We start from the raw sequence: 19,220 nt of genomic DNA, 5'->3' as shown, positions 1-19,220 counted from the left end.
GTAAATTCTTAAACCCTTACAACATCCTGCAAGGGCCCCGTTGAGATTTTCCCTGTGCAACCTCTCTGATCTGATTCCATACCTGTCTCCCCCTTACTCACCCCTCCTTCAGCCACCTTGGCTTCATTGCACCACTTCAAGCATGCTCCTGTTTTAGGGCTTATGAACTTCTGCTTCCTTCTGCCCGAAACACTTACCCTCCTTTCGTCACCACAGCCAGCTCTTCTATTCCTTCGGTTCTCTGCTCGGATCTCTAACAGAGATGCTCGTCGTACTGACATAGGACACTGTCCTCACCACCGTCACCACCACCACAATTACCACCGCCACGGCCATATCCCCACAGCATTAGCACCGGCCTCATCGTCACAAGAACAACCACCATCCCCTGTCATCCTTACCCTGCCTTACATTCCCCATAGCACCTGCTGTCCTCTCTTGTATTTGCTTGCTGACTTCTTCCTCTCTGGAATGTAAGTTTCCTCCTGTTGAATCCTTAGCATTTCGAAGTGGGCCTCTTCTGTAGTAAGTGCTCTGTTTTATTGAAGGTTTTGATGAAGGAAAGAAATGATACATTCTTCCTAGGCAGGAGCGATGCACTCTCTACCTGCCTCAGTTCTTACTAACATAGAACACGAACAGTATACTTCTGCTGAAACAAAGAATGGAAAACGAGTGTGGTCTTTGCCAGTGATATTCATTGATTCCCTTTCCCTCCTACAAGTTGTCTGTTTTCAGTTTGGGATTTATTTTCAAGATAGGACAGTTAGGGACAAAAAGCTCAATTTTTACTTGAGAGCTCCTGTGTGCCGTAGAGCTCCTGTGAAACTTACCATATTGTATTATGAACCAGGATCACACCCGTCTCTCACTCTGAGTTTTTCCTGTATTTTTTGCATATGATCGGAGTAGGGAAACACTTAGATAAATCTGTTTTCTTGACTCAGGACCATGTCTGGACGGAGACTTCGAGAGGCAGTTCAAGCAGTAAGTTAAAAATGAAATTAAATGTCTATGCATTTATATTTGATGAAGAGAAAAGAATTCCCTATTCCTGTGATCTGTTACCTTTTAAATTAATCTTTGCTGAGATGACCAGAGTTTCACAGTTCCTGAAAGTAATACCTAGGGGTGAATAGGAAATATTAGTGGTATAAGAACAAGCTTAAAGATTATAAGGGAACTAGAATCAGGTTTAAATAGTTTATTGCTCTTTATATATTAACAATTTAGAAATTGATGATGGTTTTATGGATTAAATACCATATCACTGTAAGTACCTTAGTATCATGAAGTCCTGTCTAAATAAAATCTAACACATGTTAAGAGTTCTATATCTTATCTCTACTTGTATTCAGGAAACATTGCAAATGGTTCTAGAATGACATAATCAACAGAGGTCTTATTACTTGGAGTTGAAAATAACTACAATGGTTAGTTAGTATCCATTTAGGAAATGGATAAAATATCTGTCGTTCAGTAATAAGAAGATTCTCCACCTGCAAATGTAATCACTAAGATGTTCATAGGTCCATTGATTTGCTCAACTGTAGTGTAGTTATGGCTCTAACTTTTCCTCAAGGACTCACTGTACTTCTACATTCGCGGGCAGTTCCGATCATTATGAGTGATGTTAGGAGAGACACCCTCCACCACCACTGCTCACATTTAGGATCATATGTTAAGTTTAACTGGGCTGATAATATACATTACAATGGAGAGTAATTTTATTGGGCTCTACTATTCCCCCACTAGGAATTTGCAACCAATGGGATGCAGAATATGACCATCGTGATTTCGGGTCTGTGCAATGTGTACACACATTACATTACCACCTTTGAAGAATACCAGGTAAAGTGGAACGTTCTCGGTGTTTAAATGAGCTACCCCCTCATCAAGATTCTTGTGTCAAATGCAGGTTTTCCTTCTAGACTTCCTTAATGGTGTTTTTGAGAGATGCTTTTGTTTTGGGAAAGAGGAGAGGATGATAAGCCAGAGGTTGTATTGGGGCGTTCTAGGTTTGCCCTTTCCAAGTTTAAGTCAGAATTTGAGTCTCACTGACATCGACTTTTTCTGAAATAAAGTATTTCTTCAGGGGTACTGGTGATCAGCCTGGGTGGTGACACACAACCTTCCTAACTCTGTCCATAGTGCTTTTGGTGCCTGAAGCAAGGAAAACTCCCACTGATAGCTACTATTTATTGAATGTACTAGCTCAGCACTTTGCAAGTATTGTCTTCAGTCACCTTTACAACAAGCTCCGGGGGAGGGTTTTATTATATCCATGACATAAATTAAGAAATAACGTCTTGGAGAATTGAGGAGAGGTGATGTTTCTTTGATTGCAAATAATGCAGACAGTAGCTCAAGTACTTTTTTTAAAAAAAGATTTTATTTATGTATTTGGCAGAGAGAGAGAGAGAGAGAGAGATCACAAGTAGGCAGAGAGGCAGGCAGAGGGAGAGGGGGAAGCAGGCTCCTGGCTGAGCAGAGAGCCCGATGCGGGGCTCGATTCCAGAACCCTGGGATCATGACCTGAGCCGAAGGCAGAGGCTTAACCTGCTGAGCCACCCAGGTGCCCCCAAGTACTTTTGAACAGTAGTTGTCAGAAGCAAGGGAACCATCTAGATTGCCACAATTCATGTTTGCTGATATATCTGCTTGAATCTCTTGGCAGTCCAGACAGAGGCATACAATCTACTTTTTTACAAATGTCCCATGATGCCAACAGTGGCATCTGCCCTGCGGCCCTCTGTTGACTTTCCTGAAACTCTCTGCCTTCTAGGAAATTCTCTTGAACAAAGGTTCTTAATTGAGGCAAACTTGGATGAGAATACTTTTCATTTATCCATTTTTTCATTTCTCTGTAACTGTTATGTAGAATTTCCTTCAATTAGGAAAGTAGGTAACAAATGACAATACTATTAACAGTAGCTCTGACTTTGTCACCAACAGGAACCACAGATACTTTTTATATCACAGAGAGTTATTGCAGATTTGGAAACAACTCCCCTCTCATCACTATTTTAAAATCATAATAGTTATTAGATCTGCTACTAGATCTTGTTACTCAGTAAAGAAACACAAACATTACTTCTTGTTCAGTAAAGAAGGACAAACATTATTCTTCAAACATTATCTTATCACAAACACGGTTTATTTTTCCTTGATTAAATATATTTCAGTCTGATTCATTTCCTTTGTCAACAATGTATTTCATTTTATACATTTAGAAACATTTACTCTGAGAGGGGTGCACAGGCCCCACAGACTGCCGCAGGAGTCCAGGGCACAAATAAGGTTAGGAACGCCTACAGCTTCTCTCAGGGATGTGTTACTTCAAGGATTAACATTAATTTATTCCCTAATTCATCCAACAGACATGGGTTGAGACAGATACTGTACTGGGCACTATCTGGGCATAACATAACAGTAAAAATCCGCCCCTACCCTCAAGAGTACTAGGATTTAGGATCTAGTGAAAGGCAGAACAAGTAATCTCATTGCTATAAAAGGGATGCATAAGGTAATGGGAAAAGAAAGAGAAAGTGCACTAGTCTTTATTGGGTATTTGAGAATGGAGACTGGCAGATTTGGGGGAAGATGTAACCCTTGTCTAAGTTCTTGAGAATGAGTAGGACTAGTTAGGGAGGAATCCCATAAGGAGGAAGCTAGACATGCAGTGGTCTGGGGTGCTGAGTTAGTACGTTTGAGGGGCCATGATTAGTTGAGAGTAGGGAGATGAGAGCTGGTTGATGGGGAGGTTTTCGTTGGTAGGGCATCTTTTATGCTCTGCTACAAAGCTTGACCTCAATAAGGAAGGAGGCCGTTTTGGAAAACGGCAGTAGAATTCCAAGGAAGGAGTGTTCTGTACAAATTGTGATTTAAAAAGGTCACTAGGATGACAGTGTTGAAAAACAAATTAGAAGGGCAAGTGTGGGGGCTGAGAACTGATTAGGAAGTTGTCTTTATTATCTGGTTGAGAGCCAAGAGTTTGGCCACAGTAAGATCAGGAGAGACAGAGGAAAATGAAAGAATTCAAGCGGTTCCAAGTAATGGTCACTTGGAGACTTCCAGGATATAGGATGAGGGAGCGGGAAGAGTCTAAGATGGTGGAAGGTTGGCATTCGCTGGGATGACGGACGTCGCAGGGAGAGCAGGTGTCTGGAGTGATGGGTTCCAGTTTAGATTTGATGAGTCTGGGATTCCCGTGGAACAAGAGGCTTGTTGTTCAGCGGAAGGAGATGTGTCTTGTTCCGTTTTATAGCTGTGTGATGGTTAAATGTCCTTCTCCAGACAGTACAATCAATGCCCAATGTCCCCAGGAGTTACTGAGACCATCACTTCCCTTATTTTTTCCCTCTTGCTTTGCTCCTTGAAGGCCAGCATTTATATTTTAAGATAGACTTAAGATAGACTTAAGCTAAGAGCTATTACCCTCTCTCAGATTAGATGGACTGACAGTCCAAATGGTATAAACCAAGAGAACCCATTGTCCTTAGCAGTTAATGGGAACCATTTGTTGTAGCTGGTAAGTGGAAATGTCCAACCTCACATCCCTCACACCCCTCGTCTAAGACGTTGCACCTCTGTGAATGCACGGAGATACACAGAATGGTGTAAGACTCAGTCCTGTGTCTCCTGCAGGCTCAGCGGTATGAGGCAGCATCTACAATTTATGGACCACACACTCTGTCCGCTTACATCCAGCTCTTCCGAGGCCTTGCTAAGGCCATTGCTACGGTAATCAAAACTCGTATGCATGTGTGTCTTGGGAGCAGGGAGATGCAGAGTGAAACAGAAGAAAACCTGAGCTTCCAATGTTCAATTTCTTTCAAACCCTTTGTATTTAAAAAGTTTGTAGCTACAAAGTATCTCTAAGAAACAAAACCGTTAGTGAATTCCGATGCCGCTAGCATCTCGTGGTAGCGACAGCTTTGTTCACATATATGATCTCATATTATCATCGTGATCATCCTGTGAAAGTATGGAGGTATCATTTTCTCCCCATCTTTCAGATGAGTGAAGTGGTTTGGAGATGTGAGTCATTGGGCTTATTCTAACTGTACCCGGGGGCTGGACCAGTGTTCTCCAGTCCTGGCCAGAGTCTCTCCAATCACTTCACGAGTTGAGCAGGTCATTCTTCTGAGAGGCCCATTTCCCATAGTGCAGCATCTCTGAAACAAGGATGCATCTTCCCATCAGAGGAAATTTATGATTATAATCAGTGACATGTTTTTACTTTCTTGGTGGCTCGAAAATTACGCAGTTGCTGTGATCACTAGAGGCTGAGAGATGATGGAGTGAAACTGTGGAATGCGTACGCTTTGCATTGATCTAGAATACATACACCTCAACACGTTGAATTAGAAGCACCCCACCTGTGGACCTCTTTCTCTGGAGGTGCAGGTATCAATGAAGTTGACTCTGGCCTCAGCAGATGAGCCAGTAGGCAGGATAAAGGGCTTAAAATCATTGGCAGATCTTTATATAATACCCTGTAAGCCCCAGTAAAGCCTGGGACACGATTGCCGCATAGCAAAGACAACAAAGCCCTTTCAGAGAAAGAGCTTGGTTAGATCGAGTGGAAATAAATGATACAGCTGCTTCTGTGGATTGAAACAATGGAATATTGGCAATTCCATATGCTTCCACCTAATTGCTGACCATAGGAAATTTCACTACAGGGTATCTACTGAAGATGTATTTTAATTGTCTGATGATTGTTTTATTATAGCATTCCTCTCCATTTTAGGTCTGATCCTTTTTTTTTTTTTTTTAACTGAAGTAGAACTGCTTTAATTTTCACCATGAGAGCTGTAACTCCTCCTAGAATATTGTGATTACACAGTAAAGTATAAACCTATAACCCATCCCAAGGGATAGGCTCAGATTTTACTTGCATTATGACTGTATGTCTACAGTTCCTCCCACAGAAATAGTCTTTAAGTTTTATAGTGACACGTAGGGAGAAAGTGTGATTCATTTTGTAGAAATTTGTGTCACAGCCAGTGTTATGGTTCTCTCTCTAAGATTAGCTATGAGATTTCGAAAAAAAAATACTAAGTATCTCCCAGCTTACGTTCCCATTTGTGGAAAGGGAAGGCCAGCAAATCGATGTTATAGCTGTTGAAAAGATTAAATTATTAAAGTAAGGATTGGTGTCCATTATGAAGGATTCCCTAAAATTTGAGATTAATGTTGTGATGACACCATTAAAGATCACAAATTTTGTGGAAAACATAGATTAAACCAGTCAGGGCATACGCAGATCTTAACTTTTAAGTTAAAAGTATATTTATTATATATATTTTTAATTAGCACAGAGAAGGATCTAGGGGGAAATAAAGCTTGGTATTGACTCTGGGTAAGAGTCAGCATATTTAAAAAATTAAAAGAATAATCACGATGTCATGGTACGGAGGCTTACCATGTGTTAGGCTCCTATCCAGAGTCACATAGTTGAAAAATGACTTTCCCAGAATCTAAACTTGTATAGTATTTACACTCCGATCTCAGGACTGCATGGTCTGGGGGAGTGAAAGTGTTGTCTATGACCTAAACTTTCCTCTAGTGACAAAATTTGAATTGTGGACATCTAGACTCACACTTTAGCAAAGTTGCCCCACATTTTGTTAAAGCTGTTATCTCTTAGAGAGAGGCTGTGTGTGTGTGTGCATGTTTCCTTTAATGAAGGCATTTCTGGGAGTTAGGGGCCTGGGGAAAGGGGCTTTGACTCTACATTGTGTGGTCCTTAAGCAAATGCTCTCTGTTCTAGGATACAGTCGCCAACCTGAGCAGAGGTCCAGAGCCTCCATTTTTCAAACAACTGATAGCCTCCTTAATTCCTAATATTGCGGATAGAACGCCGATAGGCAAAAATTTTGGGGATGTTCTGCAGCCCGCGCAACCTACATACAGAGTGGTAAGACTCCCCAAGAGATCTTGAATCTTCCAGAAGCCTGTGTCTGAGGATGGGAAAAAGACACTGTCTAATGTCAACCCCTGCTTCTAATCATGCTGTAGACAATGATAAGTTGTTGTTAGCAATGATAAGTTCTAACAATTTGATAATGGTTGTTCTTGACACTGCAGAGCTCTGCAGGTGTGGAAATGAGGAAATAATTATTTTCCAGGTGGTGATGATGTAAAATCAAATTTCTAAAATCCAAGTGCTTCTTTTAGTCTCAAATAGTTGGCTGTGGAACCATTTGCTAGAGCTCAGAAAGGTCTCTTATATCAAGGACAGGAAGAGCACGTAGCAATGAGGCAGGACTTGAACTACCACAATTGTATGTTGACCTTGTGTCCTTCCACTTTGCTAAATCATTTATTAGTCCTATGAGATTTTGGGTGGGGGATGTGGATTCCTTAGAAATTCCTACGTACACTATCACGTCGTCTGCGAATAAAAGCAAGCTTACTTGCTTCTTTGTGGATTTCTTTTCTGGAGGCTTTTAATTTTTGTTTCCTTAATGCACTGGAGTCTACAGTACAGTGTAGAAGACATGTTGTGAGACTGGGCGTCCTTCTCTTGTTTCTAATCAGGAGGAAGAGGACTCAGTTGTTAAGTACGATGTTTCCTTTAGGATTTTTATAAATGACTTCAATCAGTCAAGTTGAGAAAGTTCCCTTGTATGCCAAGTTTTGTTTTGTCTTTGTTTTGTTTTGTTTTGGTTTGGTTTTTTAAATGAAGTATGGGTGGATTTGTTCCAAATGCTTTCATGTCTGCTCAAGTGATCATGTAGGATTTTGTCTTTTGTTCTATTAAGATAGTGTATTGCATTAGTTGATTTTCAGATACTAAATAAATACCCTTTCTTAATGGTATAGAATCTTTTTTATCTGTTGTTGAATTGGGTTTGTTAATATTTTGCTGAAGTTTTATACTCATGCCCACGAGGGACATTTGCGGTCTTCTTTTCGTGTGTTCTTTTTGTTGCCCTTGGTGTCAGGATAATACTCGGATCAAAGAATGAGTTAGCAAGTGTTTCCTCCTGTGTTTTCTGGAGGTTCATGGAAAATACTGGTGTTATTTCTTCTTTAAATATTCAATCAGATTTATCAGCAAAGCCACATGGACCTATGCTTGTCTTTCTGGCAAATTTTTTTTTTATTTACTGTTCCAATTTCTTTGCTTATCATAAGCCTAGTCAGACTTTCTGTTTTTTTTTTTTTTCTTGAGTCAATTATGTATCTCTCCTGGCATTTAGTTTGTCTTGAGGAATCTGCATATTCCTAAAAATTTACATCTTCCTAGGAAGTTGCTTGCTTTATGTAAGTTGTCTAATTTGTTTGGATAAAGTTCACAATATGTTCTTACAGTCCTTTTCATTTCTATAGGGTCAACAACAATGACCCTTCTTTCTTCATGATTTTGACAATTTGTGTCTCCAGAGAGCTGGCTTTTAGCTTCCTTGATTTTATCTATCATTTTTCTCCTTCGATTGCAATCATTTTTGCTCTGGTGTTTTATATCGTTTCTTCTGACTGCCTAGATTTTATTTTCCTCGTCTTATTTCTTAAAGTGGAAGCTTAGATTCTTTTTACGTGTTAGTGTACCTTTTTTATTCTTCTGTTGATTTTTTTTTTTTTTACTCTACATATTTTTGATTATTTTCCTAGTAGTTGTATTAGGGACTTGAAAAGGAGGAAGAATTCTAAATTTCCTCTCCGCATTCCCTACTTTCAGTACTTCTGACAGCAGCGGCGCTGTGTGGTCATTTCCTCCACACACAGAATTCTCCAATTCTCTGCAGACGTCAACTTGGTGTCCTAGAGTTCAGTTCAACTCCGACACTATCTACTTGGCGTTGGCATTTACTTCACAGGTTAAGAGCTCGGTCCCACAAGACCGTATCCCTCCACTCCCACCTCCTCACACAATTCAGATGCCGGTGGCGAATCCAAATTGTCACCTCTGCTCCTGACTGATTGGCTACAAATTGGAGATTCCCAGGAGCCCGACCTTGGGCTAAATAACTTGCTGGAACAGGTTGACAGAACTCAGGAAAACAGTTTACTTACTAGGTTATTGATTTATTATTCACGGATTACAACTCAGGAACAGCCCGTTGGAAGAGAAGCAGGAGGGCAGGTATGGGGGAAGGAAGGCCAAGTTTCCATGACCTCTCCAGGGAGGCCACCCTCCCCAAATCTTCATGCATTCACCCATCCAGAAGCTCTCTGAACCCGAGACTTTAGGGACTTTCATGCAGGCTTCATTATATAGGCACGATTGATCAGCTCATTGGCTATTGATGATTAACTCAACCCTCAGTCTCTTTTCCCTCCCTGGAGATCAGGGGGTTGGACTTGATAATTCCAACCCTCTAATCACAAGGTTGATTTCCCTGACAACTAGCCTCCATCCCGACGTTACCCAGAAACCCTCAGCCACTGGTCATCTCATTACATACAAAAAGACACACTACTTCTGGAATTCCAAGAGTTTTAGGAGCTGTGTACCAGGAGATGAAGACAGAGACTATCTATCTATCTATCTAGTCCATATATATATATATATATATATATATATATATATATATAAATGTATATATTTTATCATAGGTCTATAATATACATCTCAACTACTTCAATATAATACTAACAATTCCAAAAAACATAAAAAGATGGTTCCAATATATCTGTTTTCCTTTCCCATCCTTTGTGATATTGTCACATATGTCGAATCTATGTATACATGCAATACTACAGTGTTGTAGCTAATTGTCTTATACAACCTCATACCTTCTAAAGAGATTAAGAGAAGATATGGAAAAGCATAGTCACAGAATATTTTATTTTTATTTTTTATTTTTTTAGATTTTATTTATTTTGTGACAGAGATCACAAGTAGGCAGAGAGGCAGGCAGAGAGAGAGGGGGAAGCAGGCTCCCCGCTGAGCAGAGAGCCCGATGTGGGGCTTGATCCCAGGATCCTGGGATCATGACCTGAGCCGAAGGCAGAGGCTTTAACCCACTGAGCCACCCAGGCGCCCCATCACAGAATATTTTAAACAGCCCACGTATTTACCATTCTGATGATCGTTATTGTTCCTTAGGACTTTGAACTACTATTACCATCTAACATCATTTCCTTTCAGCACGAAGAACTTCCCTTAGTTCTTTTTGGAGGACAGCTCTGCTAACAACAAATTCTCTCCGGCTTTATTCAGCTGCAATGGCTTTATTCTCCCTTTATCTTTGAAGGATAGTTTTGCTACCTCTTCGTGGAGAAACGTTTTTCTTTTATCACTTTGGGTATGTTCTCTTGTCGCCACAGTTCTTCACTGTCTAACGAGAAGTCAATTGCTGATTTTATTGGCGTTTCCCTGTATGTAATGCATCATTTTTCTCTTACTGCTTTCAAGATTCTCTATTTGTCTCTGCCTGCCCCCAGTTTGCTACAATGTATCTAAATGAGAAGCACTCTGTGATTATCCTACTTGGGATTTGTTGAGTTCCTTGGGTCAGCAGGGTAATATTTATCAAGTTTGGAAAGTATTCATCTGTTATTTCTTCCAAATTTGTTTGTTTGTTTGTTTGTTTGTTTCTCTCTGCCCTCGAATTCTGGGACTTGTGGTTTGTGAATGTTGGTATACTTGATGTCCTGTTTGTTTCTGAGGTCCTAGCAATTTTTCTTCAGGTTTTTCTGTCCATTCTTTGGATCAAATAATTGATTTTTATTTTTATTTTTTAATTGTGTTATGGTAGTCACCATACAGTGCATCGTTAGTTTCTGATGTAGTGTTCCATGATTCATTGTCTGTGTATAATAACACCCAGGGCTCCTTCCAGTCTGTGCCCTCCTTAATACCCATCATCAGGCTAATAATTTATATTGATAAATTCTTGTTCACTTATCCTTTCTTCTGTCATCTCATATGTGCCATTACATTCTTCTAGTGAATTTCTCATGTCCATTGTGACTTTCGGCTCTAGAACATCCAATCCATTTTTAACAAGTCTCTTCACTGAGGTTCTTTTTATGTTAAGTCATTATCATCAGGCTTTTATTTTTTTCTTTAAAAAAGAAATTTATAATGTTTTATAATGTTATAATTTATAATGTTTAATTTATAAATGTTATAATTTATAATGTTTTATAATGATTTATAATATTCTTAGAACACCTTTACAACAGCTGCTTTGAAGTTTTTGTCTGTTAACTACAACATCCGGGGACACAGAAGGGCAGTTTTGACTGGGCTTTTTTCCCTTAGTATGAGTGACCTGTTCACGTATGCACATCCCATCATTTTTTTTGTTGTTGAATACTGGGTGTGTTTTGGTACATTGTAGCAATTCTGGATCCTAGCCTCCCCTCCCCACCCCAGAGTTATCAGTTTTTGTTTGTTTGCTCCCTGAAAACTAGACTGGACCAAGGCAGTCAAGTCTACCTCTCTTGCAATGTGTGGCTACTGGGTCTTCCCTGTTTCTTTTGTTGTTCTTGATTTTACATTCAAGTCTGGCTCTCAAGATGTTGTCCCTATGGTTAAATAACTTAATGTCCAGCCAACTATTGACCAGAGTGTGTGCTTAGATGCTTCAGGGAGGAAGAATCTCAGTCTGCTAAAAGGTTCTTTTCCTGGCTTCGGTGGTCCTCTTCTCTGCACGCAGAGTTGAGGGGAACCTTCTGCAGATCTCCAGAGCGCTCCCTCTGTATGTAGCTCTCCTCTCTCTGGTATGCTCTTCTCTCTATGACTCGACCTTGTCAATGTGAGACAATTTGGCCTTCACGGACTCCCACATCTGTTCCTTAACTTAGAACAGCTTCCTGGTTTTGCTTAAGCTCTGCCTCCTCACGCCGTACTTGTGCTCTGAGGGCATTAGGCTGGGGCAATGGCCGGGCTCCTTTTGTCTGTTTTCTGTCACCCCAGGATCACTGTTTTCATCGTTTGATTGCTTTCATTGCTCTGCTGTCTGTAGAGCCGTGGTTTAATATGTATTTGCCCAGGTTCGTTTGTTGTTTCAGGTGGGGAGGGAGGTACACATCCTGCCATTCCACTTTGTACCTCACACGAGCCAGCGTCAGTGCAAGTGTAAGTCATTCAGGGAAAGTGTCGACTGCTTTGATTTGAGTCAGTCCACTTCCTGTAGGTGTGTCAGAGGGAAGTGTGAGACAACATCAAAGGCTGAAGAAGCCATTTTTAATGCATTGTCTTCATCTCTATCTGAATGTACTAAAAGCGAATTCATTGGTGAAAAATTCTTGAGTAATTTCTCGGCCCCAAATTCCCATGTCCATGATTGCAAAGGTATGTTCTCTAATATTCTCCGAAGATAACTCACTTGGTTAAGTAGGATAGAATCTGCACGGGTGCCCAGCATCCTCGAACATTTCATAAATCATGGCCCAAATATGAGCATAGTAAAGAACAAACTCATAAGATGAGTTTTTATCTTCAGGGAGAAGTTGCTGAAGTTACCTTCGTAGGCGCTAACCCGAAGAATTCAGCAGAAAACCAGGTAAGCATCAATGATTCTTTTGACAGATTTAAATCCACTTTTTAGTCTTCATTCAAATAGCCTTATGGAGATTAATGACATAATGATAAAATGCTCCAATTTGCTTTTCATCGTATTTTTTAGGTGTGGGGAAATTTTCAGTAGGAAGAGTAGTGTGGAATTCAGTCTGGGGGGAAAAAGCACAGGAAACATTTAATCGGATCTGCTCAGAATCATGTATTATACAAGGTATCAAGAGTTACACTTCCCTGGAGAGGATAGAAATTTGAACACAATCTCATTTATGTATTCCAATTTAGAAACTCTACTAAATTGGGTAAAATAAGCAAAGGGCCAAGAATGAAGTGTATCCTTGGTTCCTTCCCACCCCAATTCTGCCTCCCCTCTTACTCCAGCACAGTAGCCTCTGGTCCCACCTCCGGAGTGATCATGGGCCCCTGCGGGGGGGCTCCACAGCTTGGGGCCCTGGCCCGGGAGCTTTATCTTGCATCTGCCCTTTCCTGACCCTTGACTGCAGCACTGATGGGCTATTTATTTATTAATCTTGAAAAAAATGACACAAGAAATACATGTTTGATGTGAAAACAGACCATATAGAAGAGCTTTTTTTTTTTAAAGATCTTATTTATTTATTTGACAGACAGAGATCACAAGTAGGCAGAGAGACAGGCAGGGGCGGGGGGAAGCAGGCTCCCCACTGAGCAGGGAGCCCGATGCGGGGCTCAATCCCAGGACCCTGAGATCATGACCTGAGCTGAAGGCAGAGGCTTTAACCCACTGAGCCACCCAGGCGCCCCTAGAAGAGCTTTAAAATAGAATGTGAAAGTGCCTCTCTTTCCATAAACCTTTTCAGAGGTAATAACTGTTCATAGTTTGTTATGTATCAATTCATACTTCACTGTTTTAATCATATATAAAGTATACATATGTAACATAGCTATTAATAAAATGAATCAATTTTGCTCCTCTGTAACTCCTTTACAAGGTTCTTATAACTGGGGTTCCTGGGTGGGCTCAGTCACGTAAGCAACCTACTCTTGATTTTGGCTCTGGTCATGATCTCAGGGTCATGGGCTCGAGCTCAGCGTCAGGCTCCCTGCTGAGTGTGGAGTCTGCGTAAGAGTCTCTTTCCCACCCCCTCTGCCCCTCCCCCCACTCTCTCTCAAAAAAGAAAAAAAGAATGTTCTTATAACTCCACAAGATAACTAGGCATATTCTGGTTGTAAAAACTCAAACAATAAAGAGATATGTAGACGAAAAAGAAAGTATACAAAAGTGATTTCAAGGTCAGATTTTTTAGTGTGGCAGAGGCTGCTTTTACTGTATCCATGAGCCATTCTTCCCAGGCACCACTGTTACTTAGAACCCCAAACACCCTTCTCCCAAACGATCCTTCCATTTCTGTTGAAATGGAATATCCTTATTCCATTGAAATATCCTTATTGCTCTGATAACAATTGTGTCAATATGACATTGTCAAATATGATACTGGGGAAAAATGTTCTCCTGCTTGGAAAGTCAACTTGCACCTGTTGGAAATAATTTCTCTAGGCAGTCAAACTGTGCCATAATATTTGCATGTTTATAGCATTGTTTCCTGAAGATATCAAAGCATTATGGCAAAACTGCAGGATTAGCTGTCCTTTGATACCCTTAGGCTGGAGAAATACCATCATCGTTATTGCCTTGGAGAAACAGGAGAACAAAATGCTTAAAGCACTATAACAAGAATAGCATTGGCTTCTAAGAATCCTCTGGGACTCGGCATACAATAATTTTTATTCCCTTTTATGTTAGTGATCCTCACCACTATTCATCAAGGTTTACTCTTTGTAGCCACCAGGTAAAACGCTTTACATACATTATTACATCAATCTCATTTAATCCTCTGTACTATCCACTGGCTTACATTTTATTGTCCCCATTTTACCAATGAGGAAACTGAGGCCAGAAAGATTAAGTAACTAGGATTAACTAATAGTGTTTCAGGTAGAGATTAGGATTGGGAAGGGGAAAGGATAGCCACATAGTTCACATATGCGGTAGTCTAGACTCATTCTGTGGTCTACACTCTACACCTGTTCATGAGGTTTCACCCAATCTCCTACTCCATCCACAGCCTCTCCAATGTCCCTCTGCCCTAAATGGCCAGAGACCCTTCTCTTTACAAGTCACCATCATCATGAAAACTTTATTGAATATAACCTATCAGTTGAGTAATTTAAGTTTTAAATAATCCCACGGCCCAGGTGTAAGTAATGAAAAGTATAAAACTTTTCATTCAGCAAAGTTTTATACCTGTAAGGGACAGATATAAAGGGCTTTAATGGGTAAAAGGGAGTCAGACACAAGTCCTGCCCTTAAGGGCCCGCAATCTAAAGATTTTTGAGGAAAATTGGAGATTTATGGCCTCTGTATCTTTTAATTTGTTATATTATTCAAATCTGTGCTTTACTTGACACAGAATTCTTGGTCTGAACTGAATTATTATAGCTATTTTCCAATGGGAAAAATACAACCTGCTTTTGATGTGCTTTCTAGCAATCCATTATGACAAAGTATAGGGATTGCTTTTAGCACCCTAGGACGGGGAAGATTTATGCATCCTTTTCAGTTCTTTCACTCAGGAGGTGTATTTACTCATAATTCATTTACCCAGAGAAGGAAAGATGAAGAAACTCTCCCATTTTCCCTCCCAAGTCTTGAGGTAACTAGAGAAAGTCTTGGAATATAGATCAATAAACATGTCTTGAGAAGGTTTGACTTATGCCTTTCTTAAAATGTCAAGTTTTTTTCTATCTCTTCTCCACCCCCATTTGCAAAATTTGCTATCAACTCTAACATTAAGATCACCCAGTTTTCTAAGGACATTAGGAGAAGGAAAGGCAAAGTGAAGGGGGGAAATCAGAGAGAGAGAGACGAACCATGAGAGAGTGTGGACTCCGGGAATCAAACTGAGGGTTTGGGGGGGAGAATGGGGGGATGGGTGAGCCTGGTGATGGGTATTAAGGACGGCGTGTATTGCACAGAACACTGGGTGTTGTATGTAAACGATGAATCATGGAACACTACATCAAAAACTAATGATGTACTGTATAGGGACTAACATAGCACAATAAAAAAAATAAAATTAAAAAAGTCGTGGTGTGTAATAGCCTGGATAAATGAACATTCCAAAGACATTACCTGGAATGTAAAGAGAAACACCTAGGAATTTGGATGGAATTCTACTACATCTTCACACACGATATTGGCAGGTGTGCCTGCAGGCCACAAGGGACATATTTGCAGACAAGTTCCTTCCATGGCCGTGCAGGGTCTTACCAGTTAAACTAATTCACATTTCAGACTCATGAGACCTTCCTCACTGTCGAGAAGTACGAGGCCGCCTCAACATCATGGCGGACAGTGCATAACGACGCCTCCTGGGAGACTCGGTGAGCACGTCTGTTGGATATTTTGTCTTTCAAGCCTTGACAACAGTTGGTTAGTAATGCAGGGAAGACAAACGGGAAGCCTGGCTCCAGGCACGATATTAATGATATCAAAGTCCCAAGGATCCTTCTGGCCATATTTAGTTGATTTATTAGACTTCATTTGGATTCTGTTTTTCTGCAAAATATGGTGGTGTGTGCTTCTGGCAGATTAGGTGCTAATGAGGTTATGGCCTCCATCTTTGTAAACATCTGTTGTTTGGTTTCCTTCCGCGGCCGCGGACATTGCCCCTGCAGACTGCCCAGCCTTCCTGCAGACTGGCCGAAAGGCACAGGGGGTGGGCTGTAGCTTCACAGAGCCTGATGCTCCTTCTGGGACAATCACGAGTCTACACGCAAAGGGTGTTGTCTGTATATACCTGCCCAAGGAGCCTTCATTTGAACCAAAGGCGTATTTTGAAGATTTGCAAAATGTGTCCGAAGTAAGAGAATGTTTCTTCTCCCAGTTGTCTACATTTCACACTGCACAAGTGGTCAGAGGTTTTGGGAATTTGTGTTGAATTCAGATCGCCTTCAGCTAAGCGACGGGTTGCATGTTGGTTTCCTTCCCACGGTTAACCGGAAATCCAAGTTTGACCACACTGTCGCCCCTTTGATAATCACCCATAAATATGGGCAGACATTTTCCTCTGATCTTTAGGACTCTGGGGCATAGGTCATTTTTAAACTAATAATAAATACATATTTATGGTTAAAAGAAGACTATACAGTTAATAAAAATGATTTTGTTTTTTGAAAAGCCCCAAATCAGAATAGCAGTGAACACTGAGGACACGGGTAGGCTTCCGTCCTGTCCACCAGCAGCAGTATCGTCGCCCCTGCTGTGAGAGCACTGGGCCCATCCCTGAAAAACACGGACCGTTGAGAACACCCTCTCTGCCCAGAGCACTCACTCGGCACACAGCTGGGGACCTCAGTCAGTTAGCCGGTCGTAACTCACTAGCAGGGTTATCTGAGCTCCGTGTTGTGGTCTGCACGGACCCATGTGAGCTGACTCCGTCTGTTTCTGCAAACCCAGCCACTGTGCCACACCTCACCACGCTCTGATCCTACCAGAGGGTTCTGTTCCTCTACTGTACCCCCTGCTTTCCCGCTGAAGCCACTTTGCCTCTTGGTTCCTTTTGCCTGGAATGTCTTTCCTCCGGGCGTTGTGCGTTCAGTTTAAATAACATCTCCATAGAGATACCTCTGCCTTACTTGCTTCATTTACTTACTTGCTTACTACTTACTTGCTTCATTGCCTAGCACTTTTAAAATCATTTGTCGATTTCTGGTTTATTTCCTTTTCTTCCCCCACCTGGCCCCAGGGGGAAGACGCTCCGTGGAACTTTGGGCCATGCCTGTCTTGCTCACTACTGTATCCTCAGACCTAGAATAGTCTGGCACAGGCAGTCATTAAATATACACTTTTAACAAATGAATCTAGATGGGAGTTTCAGTGTCAGTTGACACAGGATGACAAGGGCAAAGAGAATGTTCTAGCAGTTCTCACACAAGAGATGTCCTATATTCTGAGTATCAGGCAAGGGAGGCTCCTTGGGATGGATAGTGTTTGGGTAGTTAGAAAAGTAGAACAAGTGGAGCTATTTCTACAAATGAATATTTCCTAAAAGGTCCCTTCCAGGAAGTCAGTATTTGTCCCTGTTTTGTTCTTTGCTCTACTCCCAATACCTGGGCTAATGCCTTGGTTAGGCTAAGTTGTCCCTGAGCGTTCATTCATTTTTCGAATCACACATTTTTAAGAGTAAACCTTGGTTGGCTTCTTTGTTTTCTACCAACAGTTTCTATTGGCACAAGGGGCTGCTGGGTCACAGCAATGCCACGATACAGTGGCACATTCCAGACACCGCCCAGCCTGGAATCTACAGAATAAGATACTTCGGACACAGTCGGAAGCAGGAATTTCTCAAGCCGGCGGTCATCCTTCCATTTGAAAGTGCTTCCTCTGCCTTTGAAGTAGTAACTGCTTGGTGAACAGTTGAGAGGTCATTGGAACAGCAGCTACACTCGCTGATTTATAAAAATGATTTCACATGAATGTACACTGTGATGATGACTTCGATAATTGTCCCTATTGGGGGACAGGTAGTTAACGGCGAGTGGGACCGAGGGGGGTGGTGTGTGAGGGTCCCGTTCATTTTGCTCTAGGAGCTTTGCACGCCTGATGGTCTAACCCTAATGCATGAGCTCCCTTACGGCTGTTTGAAGGAACATGTCCCCTCAGTAGGAAGCCTCTGAAAAGTGAGGGAGAGTGCTTGCAGATGTGTGAGCAATGGTACAACTATTTATGTACAGAATTGTTGACTGTTAGTGCTGGGGAAGATTAAAGAGGTTGGGGATTTTGATTCTTTCTTTTGCAGATGGGAGCAATGAAGTTTTGCTGATTTAAGATTATCAGAGTGTCCAGGCCCTCCCCCCCACCACTTGCCCCCATCACGCTTAAAAATATATAAACACTGACCATCAGTGTATAGGCCCAATTAGAGAAAATTAGTGTGGAAATGAGCATGCCACCTCTTCTGTCTTGAGCATAGCCTCTCAAAGACATTATCCTGGAGCCGGTGTGCCTGATCTGGGACTCGTAATTCTGGTAAATTACTTCTGGCATTGCCTTCTGAGGCCAGTCACGAGAAAGTCAGACCTATAATATTTTGTTCATATCTTGTGTTTCCCTCACTGCCCTTATCCCTTCGAGTTGTGTCTCCTATTCCCAAGACTGGTTCTAAGGGATTTTGACTGTTTTCACTAATCACGTTCACCCCCCAAACACAAGATTTGCCATTAGTGGAGATATTTAAAACAAAAGTGTTACTGGATTGGAAGGGGGTCCTTAAAAGGCAAGCTCTAAATTCATTTATCTGTTCTTTTGTCACGCACTTACTCATGGACCTGTTCAATCACAGGATATTTACTAAGATCTACATACCCAGTATTGTACTAGTGCCCGGCCTTGACAATTATTGTGATCATGCTTGGGATGAAGGTGTAAGTGTCAAAAGGGGACTGTTTCAATGGAGAACGTTTAGTATATAAATTCAATACACTCAATTCAGTATATAAATTCTGGAAGACATTTAAAAAACAGTAATCTCCAAGTGCTATCTTACATATAATCTGGATACTCTCATTTAGGGGGAAAGAGGCTCCTGACAACATGGAAAAAGCTATTTTCGTAGTTATTTGGGGGCATTATGAAATACCCAGCCCAGTGTCTGGAAGAATGAGATATGACAATCTGATATTGATCGCCCAGAAG

The 19,220-nt window shown here is 41.2% G+C and overlaps 1 protein-coding gene across 1 annotated transcript in view; it reads left to right on the top strand.

Moving 5' to 3' along the window:
* ASAH2 (N-acylsphingosine amidohydrolase 2) overlaps positions 1 to 17,938 on the top strand; it is a gene marked incomplete at both ends in the record, with an annotated part of 66,251 nt that extends 48,313 nt beyond the window's left edge. Inside the window, 7 exons of the mRNA XM_080823198.1 lie at positions 948 to 987; positions 1,756 to 1,851; positions 4,648 to 4,743; positions 6,779 to 6,925; positions 12,411 to 12,470; positions 15,819 to 15,907; positions 17,746 to 17,938. Coding sequence (XP_080679324.1) covers positions 948 to 987; positions 1,756 to 1,851; positions 4,648 to 4,743; positions 6,779 to 6,925; positions 12,411 to 12,470; positions 15,819 to 15,907; positions 17,746 to 17,938 — 721 coding nt within the window. The remainder of the gene's footprint in view (positions 1 to 947; positions 988 to 1,755; positions 1,852 to 4,647; positions 4,744 to 6,778; positions 6,926 to 12,410; positions 12,471 to 15,818; positions 15,908 to 17,745) is intronic.
* Positions 17,939 to 19,220: the final 1,282 nt, after the last annotated feature.

Source organism: Martes martes (assembly GCF_963455335.1).
Source record: "Martes martes genome assembly, chromosome: 14".
Taxonomy (NCBI): Eukaryota; Metazoa; Chordata; class Mammalia; order Carnivora; family Mustelidae; genus Martes; species Martes martes.
The sequence above is the reverse complement of the archived record's forward strand: the minus strand, read 5'-3'. Positions and strand labels throughout refer to the sequence as shown.